Here is a 24,032-nt window from a genome sequence, read left to right as displayed (position 1 = left end):
ACTCTTCTGTCCTCTACCCACAAGAACATACTGTAACTCTACTGCTTTTCCCATCCCCAGAGGGAGAGGGAGAGAGAGAGAGGTGGATGAAGGGTGAAAGACAAGCAGTCTTCATTCTTTTAACTTTCCCTTGTACCTGCCTGTACAGGTCTAGGGTGGGGTCTAGAGGGGATCCTAACTTAGTCAAGTGGATCACTGACCTTGCAGTTTCCTCATTAACTGATGGTAGGAAGCCAGAGGGCTGGGGAGCTTCCACTGCTGCCTCCCACTGCGAAAAGAAAAGTCCCTTTAAAATCCTCCCCTACCTCACCCCACAAGGCTTTGCTCCCCAATTCCTAAGGCATGGCATATGGATTCACGGCATCCTTGTTTCCAGCATTTTTATTGGTTGCTGCTAATGTGGTGTGAGCATATCACCTACACTCTCCCAGCTGGGAGTGGGCCCCTCTAGAAGCATCTGGGCTTGGGCGGGATTGCTTAGTGGTTGACTCTTGGCAGGGGAGAGGGGCTAGAGATGAAGATGGTAGGCTGCAGGACTAACACCTCCACACAGCAAACAGTTCACATATGTTTGGCTCTTCACTATAATGGAGCTGCACTCTCCATGCCCTCCGGCCTTCTACCCCTTCAGTGCTGGGATCTTCCTTGCTCAGTTGTGTTGGTCAGAAAAGCATCAGATTCTGAGAACACAAGCTCCATGGTGGGCCCTGGTGTGGGGGAGATACATGGCTTCTGTTCTGAATTCACTGGAGGGAAAAGAAAAAGTGATGAAGAAACCTCCAAGGTGGGAGGATGGCGAAGCTGCAGCCAGGTACCATTCCCTGATTCCCTGGGCTCCCCCTCCCTTGGGCCCGCCCTCACCATCCTGCCAACATCCCCGGCGAATGTCACCCCCTTGCTTGCCCGCTGCTCCTGGGAGCCGGTGCTGCTGCCACTCAGGGAGTTCCTTCGCATGATGCCTGGGAGCAGGATGGGGGAGGGAGAGCACTAAGTGAGGAAAGGGGAGGTGGGGAGAGGGGGTCTATTCCCCTGGGGCAGACCCCCAGGACCTGGAAAAAAACAGTAGACAGGAAGGGGTCTCAGGGAAAAGATGAAAGCTGGGTGACTGCAGTCTCACCAGGGCCTGGGGGCTCAGAGCGCTGTAGGCTGTTGCGGCGGGAGGTGGGGAAGCTGCCCTTGGAGAGGCGGCGCTGGCGGCTGGACAGCATAGCAGCTGGGGCCACAATACCCGGTGGGGGCTGCTTCCCCAGCCGGCTGTACAAATCTTCAATTTCTTTTTTCTGTAGTGTCTGTAGTGTTTCCACCTCTGACAAGTGCCTGAGGATGCACGGAGGGCATGAAAGGGCTAGCCACACACCATGCTCTCCCAGGTTCACCTCTCGCTCCTCCATCCTCCCTAGACTCACTTCTGCCGAAGACTCTGCAGCTCAGCCCAGAACTCCTCATCTTCCCCACTGCTTTCTGACTCCTCGCTGCTCAGACACAGGCTGTTGTAGGAGTAGTTCATCCACACTGGGCTGGGATGGCTCAGGGGTGGGGGGCTGCCCCCAACTGGGGGTTCCTTCCCATCATCTCCTTCCTCCTCAACTCCAGCCCCCAGACCCTCAGCTGCACGGTCGCTCTCAGCCAGAGCTTCCCTGGTCTCTGGCCCGGCTCCAGCACTGTCCTCTGTGTCTGAGCTCTCTGAAGTAAGCTGAGGGGTTGAAGGTTTCGGAGAACCGGAGAGAGTGGGGGATGTTGGCTGCAGGGGAAGAGGCTCAGCTGGTTCCTTGGATGAAGTCACTTGGAAACGCCCAACAAGCTGCGGCTTTCCCTCTGTAGGGCGACGAGGAAGAAGGCATGAGGAAAGGAGAGCAGTGACAGGAGAGACAATGAGTAGGGATAACGGCAGGGGAAGGTCAGTGGTCAGAGGCCTCACCTTCAGAGATGGGCGCCAGCCTGGCTTCCCCTGGGAGAGGCCGAGCAGGAGGTGGCGAGGCCTAGAAAGTGTGGGGCCATGAGAAGGGAAGAGTGCAGAGTGGAGTCTCCCTAATCATCCCTCTTGGTTTTCTACTCACCTCATTCTCCACCTCAGCTGTGTGGGGTGAAGGACTCTCCTGGCCACCAGGAGCAAGGGGAGGGGGAAGCGGCAGGCTAGGGAGGGGACTAGGAGGGGCTGGAGGAGATTGGGAAAGGAGCCCGGGCGAGGGGGACAGCAGGGACTGGGCCACAGTCATCACAGCCAGTGAGAATGCACTAGCCAGAGAGAGGAGAGGGGCTGCTGTGGTGGAGGGGAGGGAAGGAGTGGAGGGGCATGGAGGAAAGAAAGGGGGACTAAGAGTGACCTGAGAACAAGTGGGAGAGAATGTAGGTGGAGAAGTCATGGGGAGAGAACTCCGGGGAAACTGAGAGAGTGGGACTGGAAACTCAGGTGTGCTGGAGGAGAATGGAAGTGGAGAGCTGGTGGGGTGTGGAGAGGGATTTGAGGAGACCTGGGAAGAAATGGGGGAGAATGGGGAAGGGCTAGGATGACATGGGGGAGAAGCGATGGGGAAGATGGGACCTGGGAAAATGGGGGTTCCAGGGGAAAATGGGTTTCCAGGAGACAAAGGAGTTCCAGGAGAAGATGAGGTGGAGAAGGCTGCCCAGCTCCTGTGCTCCAGGGAGTTGCTGCTCTGGAGCTCTGCTAGGAAGGAGGGTATGTTGAGACCACGGTCCCACATGCCCTGTGCCCTTCCCAGGAGCAACCCCAAGGGTTGGGATGAGCAAGGACAGAATCAGTACATACCATTGGATGGGTCTGGGAGAGGGATGGGCAGGGCAGGTAATGGTGCTGGCTCCTCCTGAGGCAGAGAAAGGAGTCCACCGTCACAGTGGGGAAGAGCAGTCTGAGATGGAAGGTGTCAGACTGGGGTTCCTAAGCTAGGACCCATAAACCTCTAGGAGTCTACATGAGTTTCAAGGGATTCAGAAGCATATGTGCTGAAATGTATAGAGGTAAAAGGGCATGATGTCTGCAACTCACTGTCAAGTGGTTCCGAAAAATATAGTATGTATGCACACATACAGAGGGGAGAGGAAGAGAGATGATGATGCTAAGGTGGCAAAACACTAACAATTGGCAAATCTGGGCAAAGGGTATACAGGGGTTCTTTATACAATTCTTGCAACTTCTCTCCACAAGTCTGAAATTATTTCAAAATAATGAGTTAAAAGAAAAGTATGTATTGAACAAGTTTTCCAGAACAAGAGGCGATGGCTTTCATCATATTCTCAAATGGGGTAAGAGCCACTGTTTTAGGGTCCCAGAGATGAAGAGGAGTGAGATCCAAGGGGACCGCTGAAGGCAGAGAATAATGAACCCTGGAGCAGAGAGTCCATTTCCCCTGGAAGTGTCCAGAGGGGTCTGACCTGGGGGCTTAGGGTGTCTTCAGCAGCCTCCATGGGGCCAGTGTCTCTCTTCAACAGGGTCTCCACTCGCTGGATAATCTCCCGAATCCGTCTGAGAAATCCATCTCGCTCCGAGGGCAGAATGAACTCGTTATACACCTGGCGAGGGTCAATAGGATGGGGAGGGAGAGCTTGTTATCTCTCTCATCCCTCTCCCCCTGCTTCTCATCTTTAAAAATCAGGCCAGGTATGGTGGCTCACGCCTGTAATCCTAGCACTTTGGGAGGCCGAGGCGGGCAGATCACCTGAGGTCAGGAGTTCAAGACTAGCCTGGCCAACATAGTGATACCCCATCTCTACTAAAATACAAAAATTAGCCGGGCATGATGTTGGGGCCTGTAATACCAGCTACTCAGGTGGCTGAGATGGGAGAATCACCTGAACCTGGGAAACGGTGGTTGCAGTGAGCCAAGATCGCACCACCACACTCCAGCCTGGCGACTGAGCAAGACTCCCGTGTCAAAAAAAATAAAAATAAAAAATCCACCCTTCACACTACTGCTTCTGCCAACCACCAACCTAAAACAAGTAAATGCCTATTGTGTTCCAGGCACTGTGTGGTGTAAGGAGAAATAAGCCTAGAAGGAAAGGTGCTAACATTCATAGGATGCATATATATGCCAGCTGCTTTGCATATATTATCACATTTAACACCACTAACTTCCTGGGGCCCATATTAATATCACTGTGGTAGAATTAAGATAACCAATGCTCAAAGAGGTTAAGTTCCGTCTGCCTAAGGCCACCGGATTTAAACCCACATCTACCTAAAGCCAGAGCCTGAGTTATCTTCACTGCTGCCTCACATGCTTTTGGACACAATTTCTGCCCCATAGGGTTTATAAAGTATAACACACAGGCCCACATACACCCATCCCACAAAGTTAAGTCAAAATAAGGCAATCAATGGCAAATGTCATATTCAAATCCATGAATACCTATTGAGCACCTACTATGCGCAGGCATTGTGCTGGGTACTGTGGGAATACAGGGGAGCATGAAACAAGGTCCTAGTCTTAACAAAGCCCAAAACTTAGTGGAGGAGATACATAAATACATAATTAAACCTACTGCAAGGCAGCCTGTAATAGGTAAGGCACTTACAAGTGAGATATAGATAGAAATGCTGTTCCAGGGTTGCGGGTGTGGGGGGGTGGAAAGGCAGAGTTGTTTAATGGGTATAGAGTTTCAGATTTGCAAGGAAAGAAAACCCCTGGAGATCTGTTTCACAGCAATGTGAATATACTTAACATTGCTGAACTGCACACTTAAAAATGGTTACGGTGGTCAATTTTACATTTATGTTTTTTAATCACAATTTTTAAAAATGCTATTCCAAAGGCAGAATACCACACTGGGGATGGGGGGAAGCTGGGACACTTTCACAGAGTAAGTCTTTGGAGCTGAACATTGACAGATGAGAAAAGCAACCTCTATTGAGGACCTACCATGTGTGGACACTTCTACATTACATTGTATCACATCAGAACATCTTTGCAAAACAAATATTATCATCTGCATTTTACTTATATGCAACTGAAGTTTACAGAGGTTAAGAAACTTGCCCAAGTTCATTGGATTAGTAAATAACAGAGCTGAAGTTTGAACTTAGGTATTATATGAAAGCGATCCCTTCCTCCATTCCAGGCTGTTCACCAGCAAGAGAAGAGCAGTCTAGGCAGAGAGAACAGTGTAGTAGCTTTGAAGCATGCAAGGCATGGTACATTATTATTATTATTTTTATTTATTTATTTATTTATTGAGACTGAGCCTTGCTCTATTACCCAGGCTGGAATGCAGTGGCATGATCTCGGCTCACTGCAACCTCACCTCCTGGGTTCAAGATATTCTTCTGCGTCAGCCTCTCGAGTAGCTGGGACTACAGGCGCCTGCCACCACACCCAGCTAATTTCTATATTTTTAGTAGAGACAGGGCTTCATTATGTTGGCCAGGCTGGTCTCGAACCTCAAGTGATCCACCTGCCTTGGCCTCCCAAAAGTGTTGGGATTACAAGCATGAGCCACAACGCTGGCCTATTCAATCTTTTTTTCTTTCTTTTTTCTTTTCTTTTTTCTTTTTTTTTTTTTTTTTTGAGACAGAGTTTCACTGTTGTTGCCCAGGCTGGAGTGCAATGGTGTGATCTCGGCTCACCGCAACCTTCACCTCCCGGGTTCAAGTGATTCTCCTGCCTCAGCCTTATGAGTAGCTGGGATTACAGGCGTAAGCCACCACGCCTGGCATGGCCTGTTCTTAAAATAGTGAGGACTCAAGTGTAGCTGAGTGTGCTGTGAATTTTAAAGGCTTTGGAATTTGAACCTTACTCTACAATCACAAGTAGCCACTAAATAATTTCGGGTGAAAATCAGCAGATCAGATCCAAGTCTCAGGAGAACCCTGCTGCAGAGGAGTGGAGGGAGGACTGGGTAAGGAGAGAAAAGAGGGCAAAGGACTCTGGATGCATGGGGTGGGGTCACTTTGGCTGTGCAGAATCAGAGGGGGCTTGAAAGCCCAATACAGAAGGCTCTAAGAGTGAGAGCCCCTGAAGCAGGTGGAGGCAGAGGCAGGAAGGCACCCAACCTCTCCAGAGGCCTGTTTTGAAACCTGTGTGGCTGGAGGGAAGACTCTGAAAGGGTCAAGTGGTTTGATGGAAGGTGATGAGCCTTGTGTGCCAGGTGATATTGTGTCTTTGTCCTGGACACAAGGTGAATGACATGATGGAGGAGATGCTTTAGAGAGGGCTCCTAATACCTGGCGTTTCTCCCTTTCCTTTCCCTCCTTCACCCCAGGGGCTGGCATCCACCACCTCCACTCCACTGAAACTGGTCTCCCACAAAGATCTCCTAACAAAAGGCAGTGTGGTCTTGCCTGAGGATTCACCCTATGCCACCTCCTTGAAACTCTCTCCTCACTCAGTTTTGACTAACTTCCTCCTACCTCTGTGGCTTCATCTCTGTGTCCTTCCATGACCTACCCTGCCGCTTCCCACTCCAGAACTGGTGGTATGCGCTGAAACACACTCTGCAACCCTCTGTGTCTCTGGCTTTGCAGGCTCATCTCCCTTCACTCTCAACTCTGTACTGACCACTCCTCCATCCACCTCTCTCCAGCCCTGCCTGACCCATATCCCTCAGCTATGGAGGATCTTGTCTTGGCTGTCCCTTCTTCACTCAAGCTCATCATGACCTCTTAAAAAATTCTTTCATTTCTAACTTCCTCTCTCCTTTGGTCACCTACTCTCCTACTCTCCTTTGGTGGCCTACAAGTTGTCCTTGACATCCCTTCTCCCTAACTCCCTATCATATCAACTCAGCAAATATTTATTGAGCATCTACTATGTACTATGTTCTGTACTACGTCAATAGGTTACTGGATTACAGAGTAACTTATTTTCCCGAAACAACCCTCAGATTCACCCTTTCTCCTCTTCCCTCCCATAAGCTACTCTCTCCTTTGTCCACAGGTGGTTTCCTGGGTCTACCTCCCAGGTATTTTCCCTCCCTTCCCCTAACCCCCTTCCATATCCTATGGCAGATGGTCTTCACAAAGCCTACTGTCACCATGTTACACTCTGCCTTTTTTTTATTTTTATTTTTATTTTTTGAGACAAAGTTCACTCTGTCTCCCAGGCTGGAGTGCAGTGGCATGATCACAGCTCACTGCAGCCTTGACCTCCCAGGCTCAAGTGATCCTCCCACCTCAGCCTCCCAGGTAGTTGGGATGACAGGCATGTGCCACCACACATGGCAAATTTTTAAAATTTTTTGTATAGATAGGGTCTCATTATATTTCCCAGGGTGGTCTTGAACTCCTGGGTTCAAGCAATCCTCCTACTTCATCCTCCCAGAGTGCTGCGATTACAGGTGTGAGCCACTGGAACCAGCCCACTCTGCCTATTTATTTATTTTTAGACAGAATCTCACTCTTGTCACCCAGGCTGGAGTACAATGGCGCGATCTCGGCTCAATGCAACCTCCGCCTCCCGGGTTCAAGCAATTCTCCTGCTTTAGCCTCCTGAGCAGCTGGGACTACAGGCATACGAGACCAGGCCCGGCTAATTTTTCTATTTTTTAGTAGAGACGGGGTTTCACCATGTTGGCCAAGCTGGTCTTGAACTCCTGACCTTGGGTGATCCGCCCACCTCAGCTTCCCAAAGTGCTGAGATTACAGGCGTGAGCCACTGCACCTGGCCTCTGCCTAACTCTTAACATTGTCTATTTTATAATCTGGACCCACTTTACCTACCCAGCTTCACTCCCCGCAACTCTCCTGTAGGAATCTTTACTTCTAATGATAGTGATTCCCTCATGAAGCCCTCCCAGCTCCATATTCCAAGTCACTCTCTACTTGGAATGCCTTTGTTTATGCTGTCCCTGCATAGGGACACCCTTCACAGCCTTTCCACCCTTCACGGCCTTTCTGGCCCATCTGCCAAGGTCCTGGGTAAGCCCATTGCCCCTGCTGCCCAGTCCATCCTTCACCTACAGCCACAGTATTGCACGTCTACCAGGCACTTACACATAGCACTTGTGTGTACCCGGTCAATGTGAGTCTCAAATTCCTCCAGCTGAGAAGCCAAACCTCACTGGATAAACAGAAATCTCCCCCCAAAACAAGGGCTGAGACGTCTTCAGTGTCACTGTGCTAAGTGTCAACCAGAGATTTAAAAACCCTTGCTGTCGGATCAGTGGGTTTCAGCCCCAGTGGACATCCGGAAGGAGACTCTTGTTCCAGATCCAAATACTCTGTCCTCATCTCTCTCCCCCTCACCATGGCAGCTGCAATCTCTTCCGGGCTGTCCCCATCCAGATCAAATCGGAAGGTCACCATCTTGCTGTTATGGGTCTGTAGCTGGCACTCAACCACTCTGTCATTCTGGTCTGAGACCTTCAGATTCAAAGTCAGCAGAGGGGAGGAAGTCAAGCCCTCTGTCATCATGCTGTGTCTCCACCCTAACCCAGCCAAGTGACAGCAGCCACAATGGACTTGGAGATAAGTAGATCCCACCCCTAAAGTCTGGTCGCCTCTTGAGTACCAGTCACACACTGCTTCTCCCCTTTTCTGGGTGACGCCCCCGGCTTTCCCCTGACACTCCCCTCCTGGCCCTGTAGGTTACTCCCTATCTCCTGTACTCCATCCTTACACTAGTGACCCGCAGCCGGGATCGGGGTCTGCGCCGGAGATTCCTCCCTGGGGGTCTCCTCATTTGTCCCATCCCTTCTCCCACATCGCTAAGGCCTGAAGCTGCATCTGAGGCATAGCTGGTAAAGAGAAAGGAGACAGAATGACTGTCAGAGCAGACATTGAGACCCCAGTGTCCCAAGTGTCTCACCCTGGCACCCCAACTTGTACTAGAACATACCTGTCCCCAGGGGAAAAGTCACTTCCAGGGCCAGAACGTGGAATGGATAGGGCAAAAGCCTGAAACAGGATAAGGGTTCATGAGGTTAGGGGAAGATAACTGTTGCAATCTAGGGAGATGGTGTCAAGGATGCTGGAAGGATATTAGGGAGATAGAATTAGGGAAAAGGAGGACAAGAATGGTAGATTTCCAGGGACATAGGGCTGGATCATGAGATTGGGTTTCACAAGGAGGGAGATAGGTCATAGGCTTGGAATGGCTGGGAGTCCCCCATGCAACCCCCTCTCACCGAGGGCAGGCAGAGATGGGACTCAGCTGGGCTAGATGGCACCCCCCCAGGGGGCTGAAGGGCAGGGTCTGAGGCATCCAGGAAGCCGGAGGAGCTGAGGTAGCCATCAGTCTCGCAATCCGCTGGTTGGGGAGGGAGGGGATCAAAAAAAGGGGAAATGAAAGGGAATAGTGGCAGAGGAGGGGGCTGCCTAAGCAAGGAGGGGCCTGGAGCTGTGGGAGAGTTCCTTCCTGGAGGGAGCTTCATGGCTAGAGGTGGAAGGCAGGGTGACTGCGGCGGGGGTGAATTTCTGGGTTTGGGGCAGAGTCCAAGGTGTTCTGGGACCTATGTCTCAAGATCAGGGTGACTTACAGGTGGTAGATGAGTAGCTGGCGTGGCGGAAAAGGAAGGGCTGGTGCTGGTCTGCCTCTGGCTCCTCAGGTTCAGGGGGGAAAGCACTGGGGGGACCGGGAGCCATGGGCACAGTTGCTGGTGGAGGTCCTGGCTCTGGTGGGAGTGCCTCCAATTCCCTTGCTTTACGCAGCTTCTCACGCTTTCGCTGGATGGCGGCAACCCGTTCACGTACTGCACGGGCCACTGGCTGGTAATCGGCTTCACAGACCAAGCCCAGAGCTACCTGGAGTTGGGGTGGGGGATGAGGAACACAGCTTGGGACCCCCTCTCAAAGATCCATCAGGACACCTTCTTGGGAACTCCGGGATATGGGAGGAAGGAAACCAACACTTACTGATGACCCACTATGTCTGCTAACTGGCAGCTCCTTACATTATCATCATTAGATCCTCCAAACAACCTTGTGGGATAAACCTTACCATTCCATTTTAGAGATTAATGAATTGACCAGTTCATAGTTATACAGTAAGTCAGTGGTTTCCAATGGGAAGAAGAGATGTTTGGCAATATCTAGAGACATTTTTAGTTGCCACAACTCAAAGGTAGATGCTACTGAATCTAGTGAGTAGAAGCCAGGGGTTCTTCTCAATATCCTACAATGTACAGGGCAGTCCCTAAAACAAAGATGCCAACAGTACCAAGGCCAAGAATCCCTTGTCAGCAATGGATCAAGATTGGATCTCCATGATATGGAGACCTGCTCTAAATTTCTAACACATTCTCAGGTTCTTGTCCCACCGTAGGTGGTCTCCACCCTTGCAACAGTCATGTCTGTATTAAGAATCCCATACTCAGCCGGGCACGGTGGTTCACACCTGTAATCCCAGCAATTTGGGAGGCCAAGACAGGTGGATCACTTGAGGTCAGGAGTTCGAGACCAGCCTGGCCAACATGGTGAAACCCCGTCTCTACTAAAAAATACAAAAATTAGCTGGGCATTGTGGCTCGTGCCTGTAATCCCCGCTATTGGGGAGGCTAAGGCAGGAGAACTGCTTGAACCCAGGAGGCGAAGGTTGCAATGAGCTGAGATAGTGCCACTGCACTCCAGCCTGGATGACAGAGTGAGACTCCATTATTCCCCAAAAAGAATCTCATACTCCCTTCAGGACTTCCTAAGCCAGTCCCCAGGCGTCTGCCCTTGCATCTTATGCCTCTCCCCTTCTACCAGCTTCCATTCATCACCTCCTCTTTCCTTTTAGCCACAAGCTTTGCTGAGTGAGTAAAGGAGGTGGGGAAGGGTAACCTGATTTAAAATCTGAACCACCTCAGTTTCAATCCAGCTCTTCCACTTACCTACTTGGGGCACTGGACAAGGTATTCAACCTCTCTAAATTTCCATTTCCTTATCAACAAGTTGAGATAAAACTGCCCCCTATGCAGGATGGGTAGCAAAGATCAAATGCATGTGAAAGTGCTTTAAGCCATGTACAGATGTGGGCTATTAATGAGCTCTTACTATGTGCCAAGCACTGCCAGGGATAGAAGAATCAATAAACACAGTCTCTGCCCTCAGGGAGTTTATAGTCTAGTGGAGAAGAAAGATAGGAACTTATTCAGGTCTAAGACAGGACCGATAGTGGGGAGTGATGTAACAGAGAACTTGCTGAAGTGGAAAGAAGCATTTAAGTTTGACTCCAGAGGGGATGGCTTCCCGAAATCGTTGGTTCTGATCATATTGGAAGAAAAAGAAAAAGAACAAGGGGGAGGGAGGAAAGAAGGAAAAGATAAATTGGCAAGAAGGGCATTCCAGGAAGAACAGATCAGCTGGAGGTAAAGCAGGGATGCTGGAGGACCCAGGGCTCCCTCTGTAAAGGAAAACTGGGTGTGGGTGCAGGTAAGTTAGGGCTGGAGAGGTAGGGAGACGCTGCAGGAGATTCTGAGAGGAGTAAGGTGCCCCGCCCCCATCGCTGCCACGCCGCCTGCGCCCCATCCCTGTTGCACTATCTCCTCGGGTCAATGCCCTTTACACGTCCACTGGCAGCACAGTCTGTCCTCCGCTCACCATCTCCTGTGCCACCTCCTCGGCCGCGTCCCGGCCCAGTTGGAACAGGAACTCGATAGCCTGGTTGTCCCGTGGGCGCCCCCCACGCCGCGCGTCCTCCATGCGCAACCAGAGCTTGAGGCCCGGCTTCTCGCCGTCGTCCTCCTCCGCTAGTTCCACATGCACACCGCGCTCCTCGCGGAAGAAGGCGTGGGCCAGGAGGTCCTGGATGGTGAACCTGAGGGTGACGCGAGGGGTTAGCCTAGCCCGCCGCGGCCCGCGGCCCTACTCTACCCATGCTCTGCCCTTTCACCCCCACCTCTCGTTCTTATCCGTGCGGATGCAGCCTTCAATGATCTCCTTCACCTCGGGTATCTTCACCTTGTAGAAGCTGTTCGGCTTTCTGCCCTGGGGGAAGGGGTTGCATGACACCTCCGGTCCTTTGATCCCCAGCTCTCGGCTTGACACCCCCCCACCCCTTACTCCACTCCCGCCTTAGGCAGCTACGCGTGCAGTTGCAAAAGCCTGACTGCCACTGGAAGATGTGATTTCAAATCTCACTCCCCGCCAAGTATTTACAGTGTGACCTTGAACAAGTCTCCCGCTGTTTGTTCATCTGTAAATCGCAGGGTGGAACATTTGCCCCGCTCACCTCACAGGGCAGCTGGAAGGATTGGATGAGAGATGGGATGCGAAATCATTTGTGAACTCTTGGGAGCACCACACATATTATTCTAAATAGCGTGTACTGGAGGGGGTGCATGTGCATTCAATATCCTGTGTTCCCCAAGGCGACTCTGTCTAGCCTGTTTTCGTGCAGGCAAAAGGCACTGACTGCGGGCTGGCCGGGGCAGGAAAATGGGAAGTGGCCCTGGAATTGCCTTTCCCGCCAGTCCCATCCCTCTCACCGAAGTGACCTTGCGGTAGATTTGCGCGGCATTCTGGCACTCGGAGTACGGGTACTCAGAGGTGGCCATCTCCAGCATGCACATGCCGAACGCGTACACGTCCACGGCCTCATCGTACTTTTCCTCGTACATCTCGGGGGCCATGAATTCCGGGGTCCCTGTAGGGTCAACAGCAAGGATCAGGTTGCTGGGCACTCTGGCCTTGTCCTTCCCATTGGGCTAGGTAGCCCCAGGCAACCCTGCCAGTGCAAGTGACCCCGGCCCACAGTGGGGTTGAGGAGGGATGCCATAGGTCTCCTCAGCTCCCCTGTCATCTGGTAGTTTCGTGGACCTTGAAGGCCCTTGCTGAGGGGAGGGAGTACCTAGGTTCTCTTCTGAGGTGGGGGAGGAAGGAATGGCATGGACCCTCCTGGAGAGACGCACCGATGACACTCTTGGCAAAGGAGGCGCGCTTGAGCGTGGCCAGGCCCAGGTCCCCGATTTTGACGGAGCCAGTAGGGCCCGTGATAAAGACATTGTCGCACTTGAGATCCCGGTGCAGGATGGGAGGAACCCGGGAGTGTAGGAAATGAAGTCCCCGCAGGATTTGGCGGCTCCAGCGCTGAAGGACTCGCGGCTTCATCTCCCGGAACCGCCTCAGGTACCTGGGGGAGGGCACATAGCAAGGGTCCTGGTGGGGGACACGGCCAATGGGGAGGAGTCCCCTCACTGGGAAGTTCCCCCCTGCAGCACCCTGCTGCCGCCTCCGCATCTTCTGCCAGCATTCTCCTAGTCTATGTCTGCCTGGCCACAGGGAGAAACTGAGTCAGGGGGTGTGGTGGATAGACATGACGTTACCAAACGGGTTGGGAAGTAAATTGATAGGGCCGCAGCCAAGGTGCTATGGAAGCGCAGGAAGGGATGACCAACTGCCCCAAGCATGAGGGAGGGCTTCGGAGAGGAAATACTTTTGTGTTGCATCTTGAATGATGAGTAGGAGCTCAAAGGTGAAAGGGGGAAGGGATGGAGACTTCCCAGGCAGACAGGACACTATGCTCAAAGGCACGGAAAAAGCCAGTGACAAGGCAGGGTGGGACGAGGTGCCAGGAATTTGGTGTGATTGGAACTTAGGCTAAAAATGAGGCTGTATCCCAAGGCGTCTGTGAACAGGTGAGCCTGTGTGGGCTTTATTCCAAGGCCATGGGAAACTTTGAAGGGGTTTTAAGGAGGGGAGTGACAGTTCAGATTTTCGACTGGGAAAGATCCTCCAGGCTGCAGGAAGATAGGATCGCTTAGAGGGTGGCAGAATTTGGGAAGGCCCTTCAGGAGGCTGCTGCAGGGCTCCAGATCAGCGAGATGGCATTGAGGTGGTGGCATGGATGAAGCAGTGAAAGCCAGGTGGGGAGAGGTTAAGGAAAGACTTGGGGACAGACTGATGAGGGGGCAGAGTGGAGAGAGGGGAGTCTGGGGAGACACCCAAGTTTTTGACTGGAGTGCTGGGTGGACATTGCCACTCACCGAGGCAAAGGCTGGGTGAGAGGGAGATGATGAACCTGGTTTTACACCTGGATATTAGAGAGTTTGAGGAACCTGGGAGTTCAGGAAGCAGTGGGCACACATCCCAGTCTCCCTCTCCCCACCCACTCATGCGCAGAGCTCACGTCTTAAGTGTGCCCGAGGTCATGAGTTCGGTGACCAACACGATGCAAACCTGGCCCCTCAGCACTGACTTCCACGAATCGTAGAAGCGGACGATGTTGGGGTGCTGCAGCCCCTTGAGCATCTCCACCTCCTCTGAGAAGCGCTGCCGCTCAGCTCTAGATAGTTTCCGAGTCTGTGGGATGGGGGACGGGTGTCATGTCAGGCCCAGGACCCCCACAGAAAGGAACACCTGGAGTGGGGTTGGGGGAAGAAGTAAGGGTTGGAGCCCACAGATGGGGTGGGATTAGTGGGATCACTCGCCCAGTGGGCTGCAGACCCTGAACTCTCCAACAGTCCCCCACGTAAGCTGATCCAAGGACACACCCAACCTGGGCCTGGGGCAGCCCCCTAGACCCCCTGCTGGACACAAGCTCCTTTATGCAGCCTGGTCCCGGAGTCCTGAGCTCAATAGTGCCTTTGTGGCTGCCCAGGCCGGCCATGGGGCGGGAGGGGGCACCCGGGGGCTGGCAGTGAGCAGGCAGCAGGCGGGCAGCAGGAGACCGCGGGCAGGGAATTGGGGCCGGCAAGGGGGTTGGCCCCAGAAACTGGGAACTGCTAGATCCAGACAGAAGGCAGGAGGGATATGGAGGTTGGTACTGAGAAGGAAAGAAAAGATCCAGAACTAGGTGCCAAGAGGCCGCCCACCCCCATAGTTGTCCCGCCCCGGCTCCTCTCCCTCCCCTCACCCCCCAGTTTGGCTGCCTCTCCTGGCCTGGCCCAGAGCCTGGGGCGCGGCACTGGCAGGCGCAAGGGGCGAGCCCTGTGCCAGGACTGGAGAGGGACCCTTCCCCTAGGCTCTGTCCCCCAATCTGAATCCGAAGCTTCGGGCCCCAAGTTGACTGGGTTCTCCTAACCCATATGTAGCATGGGAGCGATGGGAGGAAGGTCTTCCTAAAGCCCATGGGCTTAGTGCCTTTAGATATGGGAGGGAAGGGAGAGCACAGGTAGGCAGTGGGATGAGGAGCAGAACTGGACTCACTCCAGAGCTGGAGCTCCCTATGTCCCCCTCCTCGCAGCTGTGAAGTCCAGAAGTCTGACTGCTCCAGAAGGGACTAGGGGGCCCCATTCTGCCACAACTGCCCTAAATCTTTTAGAGTTGGAGAGGACCCTTGCCCAGCTCCTGGCTTCCCACATCCCAGCCTCCTGGTCTGCAAACAGGTGGGGACGGGGAGGAGTGAGGGGATCAAGAGGACCAGGGTCATAACTGAGGATCTCAGGACTTAGGGGAGAGGAAGGGATTGTGGGTACCCACCAGCAGGAAACTGACCTGAACTGGATCCCCTGCCCAACTTCCCATCCTATCTTCCACCTCTCAGGGTTGAGTATGGAGACTTTAAAGTGAGAATGTTCATACCCATGGAGGAGTCACCAGACACCACCTGCCTCAGTCTCTCCTTCTGCAGCCCAGAGTCAGCCAGATCATTCAGGGCAAAGACAGCAGAGGTGTCTATAGACATTTGGAAAAATATATCCTTCCCTTGACGCTGTCTTCCCCACCCTCTGTCTCTCATCCTAAGACCTCCAGAGTCCCATCCCAAGGTGCCACCGAGGGGGCTCCCAGCCGCACCTGCAGCTCACACCAGGCCACCTCCACTGTGGTGTCGGTGTCTAGCCCTCGATACACCGTCTTGAAGGAGCCACGTCCAATCTCGATGTCAAACTTGAGGTATCGGCCATCGGGGGACGTTGCCACAGCCTGGGTCTCCATGTCCTCCTTTTCTTCCTGCTCCCGCCGCCGCTCTAGGGCCACAGCTTCAGGGACCCTCAGCGGCTCCCTGGACCCCGGGTCCACTGCAGAGTCCGGAAGCTTGGGACGCGCGGAGTCTTCTGCAGCCTTCACAGGGGCTCCCTTGGTCCACGTGCCCTCGGAGGTTTCTTTGGAGCTAGGCGGTGGGCTCCTTGCGGGGCCAGGACCAGAGGAGTCCGGAGGATCGGGGGGTTCCGGAGCGGGTGAGGGTGGCAGGGACCAAGAGCTCAGCAGCCCCAAGTCGACTGAGCTACGGCGGCTGACACGAGAAGAGCGCGGCCGAGGCTCAGCCTTCCCGGAGAAGCGGCGCGCTCGGCGAGGAGGGGGCCCGAGGCGGGGCTGCCCCGCGGTGGCAAGAGGCGGCGGGGGCCGCAGCGCCAGGTCGGCCTCAGTCTGGGACATGGGGACGGTGGCCTCCGTGGCCGGGGGTGCCAACATGAGGAAGAGCAAGGCGCCGAAGGGTAGAAAACCAGACGGCCGGAGACGAGGCGGTCTGACAGGCAGACCCGCTGGGCGCGCAGAGCTCCGGCTGAGCGGCTGGGGGCCCAGCCCCCGGCTCGGCCGGCCCCGCCCCTGACCCCGCCCCGCCCCTGACCCCGCCCCGCGGCCCGCCCTTGCCCCCCACGGCCGCCCCTCCGAGCCCGCGAGCAGCCCCTAACCTTAGTCGCCGCCCCGCCCAGCCGCGTCCCCCTGTTTCCCGAGCCCCCGGCCGCAGTCTCACTCTGAGGCCAGAACTGAGTGGGAGACCGCGGTGCGTCCTCCCAAACTAAGAGTGCACAAACCTGTTTGTGCGCGGGGGAGTGCAGGAGAGGAAGACACTCGGATCCTAGTGGGGGATTACTTAGGGGCAGGCTACCACCGGCCTGCACACCCCAGATAAGGCAGCACCACCCCCTCCTAACTGTCCGGAGTAGCCCCCAGGCCGAACATACAGAAAGGACAGTGGAAAGGTCTGACGTTGTTGTCCCTCTGGTCTGCATAGGGAATGGGTGTGTGCTCCCCAGGATAAGTCCCTCCCCCAAACTGCCCGGTCATCCATCCCCTCCAGGCCACCTTGGCCGCAGCCTAGTCCTGGCCAGAGTGGCTGTTTTTGCAATGTGGGCTCTCCTTCCTCCCTTTCTGTTTGCCAAAGTCTCCAATAAACCAAAGTCCACATCCGGCTTACCCCCTCAGCTCCCCCTGGCCACAGTTACCCCACCCAGACCAGATGGATGGAGGGAGGGGCTTCAGAGTAGTTCAGGACTTCCATGGGGGAGACGGTGAGGGAAGGGGGAGCCCTTAAGTGACTCCAATTCAGAGAGAAAGCAGTCTGTCCCCAAGCTGTGTTCCATCAGCACTCCTCCACACAGCCCACCCAGCAGATGTAAAACCACAGGCTCACTGGAGCCCGCAGAGCCCTGGAGGACCTTTTCTTCTACAAAAGTCTTAAGCTTTCTTTTCTCTCCCCTCTCCCAGGCTGGGATTTACTCAGGTGGCACCACTTCACAGCCCTCCCCATCCCCATTCCAGTACTGCAGTAATTTAAGAGGCAGGCAGTGGGAGTTGAGATTTTAATATCATAAATCGGTGTCGAGCCACACCTCTCACTGCCAGGCCCGTGGGCCTCCTATCTTCATATTGCCTGGAAGGCTGCCTGCAGCCAGGGCTTCCCCCATCCCCTGGGAAGGATCCAGCACCAGCCTGAGAAGGGAGGCAACAGCAGCTAAAGGGGTGGGAGGAGGAGGAGACAGAAGCATGTGCTGCAGGTGCATGTGTGTATGTACTTACATGTGTGAACACATATAAAGTATCAGGTTTATAGACCCTGGCTCAAGGACAGTCTAGGATGGAAAGGAGGTAGGGCAACAAGAAGCACATCTTTCCTCCCTGGTGCTTCAGCCTCACCCTATCCAAGGACAGACATATGGGGTATGAGAAACCCATCCCCAGGTCCCAGCCTTCAGGACTGGAGCCCTTTTGAGTCTGGTGGAGTCACAGATCCAGTCTTTGGGGGACACTGGGTCTGTCTCCTTTTGAAAGCCCTGGAAAGGTGGGAGGTAAGAAGTAAAGGGAGACAGGTCCCTGCTAGAAGAACTTGACGCCTCGGCCATCGCTGACGGTGATGATCTCGGCCTTGTGTTCCTGCTGTAGGGCCTGCAGAGCCCGCAGTAGAGTGGCCTCATCCAGCCCATGGAACTCTGAACAGGGAGAGATGGGCAGTCAGAGACAATCAGCTCCTGGGGCCCAAGGCCTCTGAGGAGAGTGGTCTGGCTGGAAGCTGAGACCTCCCAGAGGCAGGGTATGCATATGCCATCTATCTATACTGCTGCAGCTGCTACCCACACTTCCCAGGCACTCCTTAGTATTAAGGGGTGGAAGAAAGCCTGAATCAGCATGAAATGAGTTTGTGCTTATTTCCCCCTTCCTGGTTCTCCTCTCAGACTCAACCTCCCCCACACCTCCCATTTGTGTCTGATGCTCAAGAATGACACTATCTGCTTTAGGGCCACAAAGGGGCCGTGAAAATCAGGCCTAGGGAGATCGGAGCCATTGTCACTAGACACTGACCCTAGAGGATCTATCCTAACACAAAGAATATAGCCACTACTCCTGGCCAGGAGACTGTTAAACTCTAGCACTGATATCTGCCCTTTTTCTAGTTAAAAGCTGGGAGCACAGGCCAGGGGCGGTGGCTGACGCCTGTAATCCCAGAACTTTGGGAAGCTGAGGCGGGGTGGGGGGTCAGGGGTTGAGATCAGGAGTTCTAGACCAGCCTGGCCAACATGGAGAAACCCTGTCTCTACTAAAAATACAAAAAATTAGCCGGGCATGGTGGTAGTCACCTGTAATCCCAGCTGCTCAGGAGGCTGAGGCAGGAGAATCACTTGAACCCAGGAAGTGGAGGTTGCAGTGAGCCAAGATCGCGCAACTGCACTCCAGCCTGGGCGACAGAGCAAGACTCCGTCTCAAAAAAAAAAAAAAAAAAAATTGGGAGCCAATGGCTAGCTGAGTATGTGGAGATATGGTAAGATACTGCAGGGAGATGTGGGAGGCAGCACACAAGCCCTGACAGGCTTGCTTACCTCACCCCCTGCGGGGGCTCAGCTAAGTCAGGGAACTTGCTTTCTGAGGAAGCCTCCAACTTTGCCCAGCCTGAGTAGTGGGCTGGGCAAGGCTACAGTGCTGAAATCATGGGGTGATGGTGGGAGTAGCAAGCAGAGACCTGCAGGGCAGGAAGGGGAACAGCGAAGAGCTGTAAACTCTGCTAGGACAACCAGGGCCTGGCAGAAAGGGGAGACATCCCCTGTGATCCCAGCTAAGATCGAAACTTGTGGTGATCCAGAGGATCAGAATATGGAGTCAGAGAAAAAGAACAAGAGTGTTTACGCTATGTAAAAATCAAACACTATACAAAATCCTTGCCTGGCCAGAAACCAAATTATTTAAATGGGCTGGGGGTGTTGCCCAATCTCTTCAGCTGACACCCACAAATCTTGAGTCCTCTATAAGAATAAAAGGTGGAAGAGAGCCTGAGTCAGCAAGGAATGAGATTTCAAGCTTAATCCCCTGCCCTTGTTCCTCATTCAGCATCTATAGCAGATGCTGAATGAAGAAAGTTTATTTATAATACTTTATTATTATTATTATTTTCTGAGATGGAGTCTCACTCTGTCATCCAGGCTGGAGTGCAGTGGTACGATCTCGGCTCACTGCAACCTCTGCCTTCGGGTTCAAGTGATCCTCCTGCTGCAGCGTCCCAAGTAGCTTGGATTACAAGCATGTACCACCATGCCCGGCTAATTTTTGTATTTTTAGTAGAGACGGGGTTTCACTATGTTGGCCAGGCTGGTCTGGAACTCCTGACCTCAGGTGATCCACCCGCCTCAGCCTCCCAAAGTGCTGGGATTACAGGCGTGAGCCACTGCGCCCAGCCTACTGTTATTCTTTAAGATAGGGTCTCTCTCTGTTGCCCAGGCTGGAGTGCAGTGGTGTGATCATAGCTCACTGCAGCCTTGACCTCCTGGGCTCAAGCAATCCTCCCACCTAACCCTTCTGAGTAGCTGAGACTACTGGTGCACACCACCACGCCCAGCTGATTTTTAAATTTTTTGTAGAGAAAGGATCTCCATATGCTGCCCAGGCTAGTCTCAAACTCCTGGTCTCAAGAAATCCTCCTGCCTTAGCCTCCCAAAGTGCTAGGATTACAGGCATGAGCCACTGTGCCCAGCTGAAAAGTGAAATTCTTAACTTTTCATGGGTCATAGATGCCCTCGGAAATCTTATAATATCTATCCCTAGAAAAATGCACATGCATCCACAAAAATAAAATTTGGGATTTTTTGCATGTGAATTCAGGTGGCTTATGGAATCCTCGGATGTGGGTTAAGAACTTAGAATTGCTTGAACCTAGGAGGCGGAGGTTGCAGTGAGCAGAGACTGTGCCACTGCACTCCAGTCTGGGTGACAGAGTGACTCTGTCTCAAAAAGAAAAAAAAAAAACAAACCGGCGGGGCACGGCTCACGCCTCTAATCCCAGCACTTTGGGAGGCCAAGGCAGGCGGATCAAGAGGTTAGGAGTTCAAGACCAACCTGGCCAACATGATGAAACCCCATCTCTATTAAAAATACAAAAAATTAGCCAGGCGTGGCGGCGTGCACCTGTAATCCCAGCTACTCGGGAAGCTAAGGCAGGAGAATCGCTTGAACCCAGGAGGCGGAGGTTGCAGTGAGTCAAGATTGCACCATTGCACTGCAGCCTGGGTGACAGAGCAAGACTCCATATCAGAAAAAACAAAAACAAAAACAAAAACAAAACAAAACAACAACAAAAAAAATGAACTGTGGGTGGGAAGGGAAAGGCATTACCCTCATCCTCTGTGTCTTCCCCGTTAGTTAGTTCATACAGGGTAAAGACGGAGTTGTTCTGGCCACTCCTGGAAACCTGTGAACACAGAGAATGAGGAGTGAATTAGAACCAAGAATCTCCTGGGAGACAGTAAATTCATCAGCTCCACCCCTCTGATCCAGGAATGATACCTATTCCCAAACCAAGACTCACTGTCACCTCTGCAGAGTGGCCTAAAAACCATAAACCCTACAAGTGCTATATTTACATGTGTACACACTCATTTGGAACCACTAAACCACAGGTCTTCACGTGTCTGAGGAGTGACCTCGACCTCTCATTCTGGTTGTTTTCCTGTTCAAGAATGGATGCTGTGTATTTGTTATATTTAGAATGTTGATGCTTCTTACCCTCTTCTCTTCCTTGGGAATGTTTGGGGCTGGTGGTTTAGGAGGAAGGGTATTCTGTCCCCACACCCACACTGGTTCAGAATATCTCATTCATGTTGTGGACAGTCCCATAAGGGTGAAGTGGGGGAGGGGCCCCAGGTTTTTTCCCTTCCTTTCCCCATTTATCTCCTGTGGCCAGAGGCTCCAGCCAACAATAGCACTCAGGGTTCCCAGTTCTGCATTCTCCAAATATGGCCTCACATAGCCCCTGGCCTCCTACAGGCAAAGAAAGGGAGGTCCTACACAGCCAAAGGCATTGAGTCACTGAAAGAGGTTTGCCTGGAAGGCCTACACTTCCTCTTTCTGCCCCCTTCCCATTTTGCTCAGTCTGGATCTGGGGACACCAGGTATCTAATATCCTTTGCCATGGGTCACTGTTGAACACTTGGCAGCAGGATGATCTCACCCACTGATAGATGAGTTTCCCCCATTCTTCTGGCCTCCGCCACATGATCAGGAAGCTAGACTTGCTCTTATCCAACCACTCGAGGTTCCCTGTAAAACAGATACTTATGAAAGCATAACCAGGCGCAGTGGCTTACACCAGTAATCCCAGCACTTCGGGAGGCCAAGGCGGGAGAATCACTTGAGCCCAGAGGTTTGAGACTAACCTGGGCAACATAACGAGACCCTGTCTCTACAGAAAATACAAAAAATTAGTCAGGTGTGTGGTGACATGCCTGTGGTCTCAGCTACTCAGGATCACCTGAGCCCAGGAAGTCAAGGCTGCAGTAAGATATGACTGAGCCACTGCACTCCAGCCTGGGTGACAGAGTGAGACTCTATCTCCCCCCAGCAAAAAAAAGCATCATGACCTAAAAAGAAACAAAGAGGCAAATAAAATACCCAGATGGGACACAGTAGAAGAGACTCAGCTTTCAGAGAGATTCAATATTTATTTTACTATTATTATCTACAAGGTACTCATCCTTCTTCCACTGCTCTTCAGGTTTAGGGCACAGAGATTTCAATTTTGTATACAAAGAAGAAGAAAGGACTTGGGAATTGGGCTGCCTACTTTACAGAAGACTCTGGCCTTCGAGCCAGGAGAGAGAAAAAGTTATTAAAGGGAAAAAGAGTTATCCTAATTTGCCCTCAGGAAAATCCAACTAGGAAGAAAAATAAGGAATCTGGGGAACTGAACCCACCTTTCTTCCTCAGTTCCTCTAATACAATCTGGATCGACTCCACAGGAAGCTTTCCTGGTTTAAGGTTAAGGGAATGGCATACACATGAGTTGGGTAGGATAAAAATTCTCAGAGCCAGTCCCATGTTGAGAAACACCTGCCCCTTCCTCTCCCACACACATATGTGTGCAATTTCCCAACATGATATGAATTGTCATTTCCTGGATATTCAAAGGAGGAAGGTAAAGAGAAACTCTTCCAATTAAAAGGAGCTTTATGTGATTGTGCCACTGCATTCCAGCCTGAGCAAGAGAGCAAGACCCTGTCTCCAAAAAAAAAAAAAAAAAAAAAAACAGCTTTAGAAAATGAAAGGTACTGTCATTCCTCACCCTCTGTCTGTTGCCTTCCTTCAGCCTTTCTCCACAGATATTTTAGGGATGAATCAGGCAGCAAAACCAAATGACCCTTACTTCCTGGCAGGAGAGGGGCAGAGAAAATAATTAAAGGTAGTTACCCAAATCTGGGCCTCACACAGAAAAGGATGGAAGATACAGTCAAAAAGGTTTAGGTTAAAAAGCTTGGAACTTGGCTTCGGGGCAGAAATTCTAATGACATCTGAGCAGTCATCACTGCCAAGAACAAGAGGGTCTGGTACTGCATTTGGGGGGTAAAATGTCAGCTACACATTTTCACTCCTTAAGCCCAGTTTGGGTAGGAATTTGCCTACCATGGGTAAAGGGGAGCTGGTGGGCGTGGGGGGGTAGGGGGCGTCTGGGCATGTGGGAAGGCGCAGAAGTACATCAGTTTGGGCTGTGGAAGAGCCTGAGGGAGGATACGCTGTAGCTTGACGTTGTTGAAGAGCGGGCTCTCCTGAGCTTCCATCACCGTCATGCTGGACTGTTTGTGCAGGCGGCAGAAGGACAGGACCAGCGAGCACCAGGCGGCCAGCTGCTTCTGCCGAGTGTCCACATTCGGTTGTAACCTGCCGGGTGAAGGGAGTGGGGCGCAGAATTAGAGGGCGAGAGGCAGCACTTGCCCGGGACGCGTTTCGGGAAGAAAGTAAGGGACTGAGGGGGTTGGCGGCCGGGTCTTTTCTCCCCCTCCCCATTTGAAGCATCAGGGCTGAGCCCACGGTCCAGGGGAGGGGAGGGAGGCACAGCGGGGCTTCTTGGGGTCTGAGCCTCACGTAAAGAAGGGTGGGAAGCGATACTGCCACGGCCACTCGAAACTCATCGCCATCGTAGTAGCCCAGGAAACCCGGAAGCTACCGGCTAAGGACTTCCGGCCTTCGCTTCCGCGCGTCCGGGCAGAAAGCAATGCAGAAAGGTTCCGGACGTCTTTCTGGAAAGAGGAAGATCTGCAGGAGGAGTCCTCGTCATCAGCCAGTCCTTCGCTGTTATCCTAAAAAGCCGTATCTTTTGGAGCAGGAAGAGTCCTGGGAAGTCTTCTGGTTCAACCCCAGAGAAAGGTCATGGCTTCCCCAAAGCAGCGAATTTTTGTTGCTGAAGTAGGACGGCAAATAGAGGCCAGATCTCCAGATCCTAGCCTACCTTTGTTTCCTCTATACTAGACTTCTTTTAATATTAACATTTCTGTGAATTACCATTTGATTTGATCAACTCACAATTACCCAAGCTCCTCAATTCCAGTGTCCTTTGTTTTATTTTTAATTAATTATTTATCTATTTATTTATCTTTTAGACAAGGTCTCCGTTTGTTGCCCAGGCTGGAGTACTGTGGCACAATAACAGCTCACTGCAGCCTCTACCTCCCAAGCTGTGGCGATTGTCCGGCTTCAGCCTCCTGAGTAGCTGGGACTACAGGTGCACACCACTGCACCCAGT

The 24,032-nt window shown here is 52.6% G+C and overlaps 2 protein-coding genes across 34 annotated transcripts; both read right to left on the bottom strand.

Annotated features, from left to right (window-relative positions):
* Positions 1–366: 366 nt before the first annotated feature.
* Positions 367–16,306, bottom strand: WNK4 (WNK lysine deficient protein kinase 4). Of its 33 annotated transcripts, none has more exons than XM_045374787.2 (19): positions 15,608–16,306; positions 14,001–14,173; positions 12,784–13,004; positions 12,361–12,518; positions 11,772–11,860; positions 11,474–11,690; positions 9,430–9,694; positions 9,079–9,200; positions 8,790–8,848; positions 8,571–8,688; positions 8,198–8,314; positions 3,391–3,528; positions 2,768–2,822; positions 2,058–2,665; positions 1,919–1,979; positions 1,407–1,815; positions 1,118–1,317; positions 862–987; positions 367–746 (listed from the first exon to the last, which is right to left on the bottom strand). In XM_045374787.2, the coding sequence occupies exons 1-19, from the start codon at positions 16,223–16,225 to the stop codon at positions 628–630; spliced, it is 3,873 nt and encodes a 1,290-aa protein (XP_045230722.2). In that variant the 5' UTR covers positions 16,226–16,306; the 3' UTR covers positions 367–627. The 33 variants fall into 33 exon arrangements, 23 of the variants coding, with proteins under 23 accessions (XP_045230722.2, XP_045230723.2, XP_005584354.3 ...); XM_045374788.2 differs by having other exon boundaries at positions 904–987; XM_005584297.4 differs by having other exon boundaries at positions 862–959.
* A 1,017-nt stretch (positions 16,307–17,323) lies between these two features.
* VPS25 (vacuolar protein sorting 25 homolog) lies at positions 17,324–23,447 on the bottom strand. The gene is made up of 6 exons (XM_005584270.3): positions 23,375–23,447; positions 23,025–23,170; positions 22,210–22,263; positions 21,468–21,556; positions 20,633–20,708; positions 17,324–17,964 (listed from the first exon to the last, which is right to left on the bottom strand). The coding sequence occupies exons 1-6, from the start codon at positions 23,425–23,427 to the stop codon at positions 17,852–17,854; spliced, it is 531 nt and encodes a 176-aa protein (XP_005584327.1). The 5' UTR covers positions 23,428–23,447; the 3' UTR covers positions 17,324–17,851.
* Between the last annotated feature and the right edge of the window lie 585 nt (positions 23,448–24,032).

This window comes from Macaca fascicularis, chromosome 16, assembly GCF_037993035.2.
Source record: "Macaca fascicularis isolate 582-1 chromosome 16, T2T-MFA8v1.1".
Lineage (NCBI taxonomy): Eukaryota > Metazoa > Chordata > Mammalia > Primates > Cercopithecidae > Macaca > Macaca fascicularis.
This window is presented reverse-complemented; position numbering and strand designations above follow the sequence as displayed.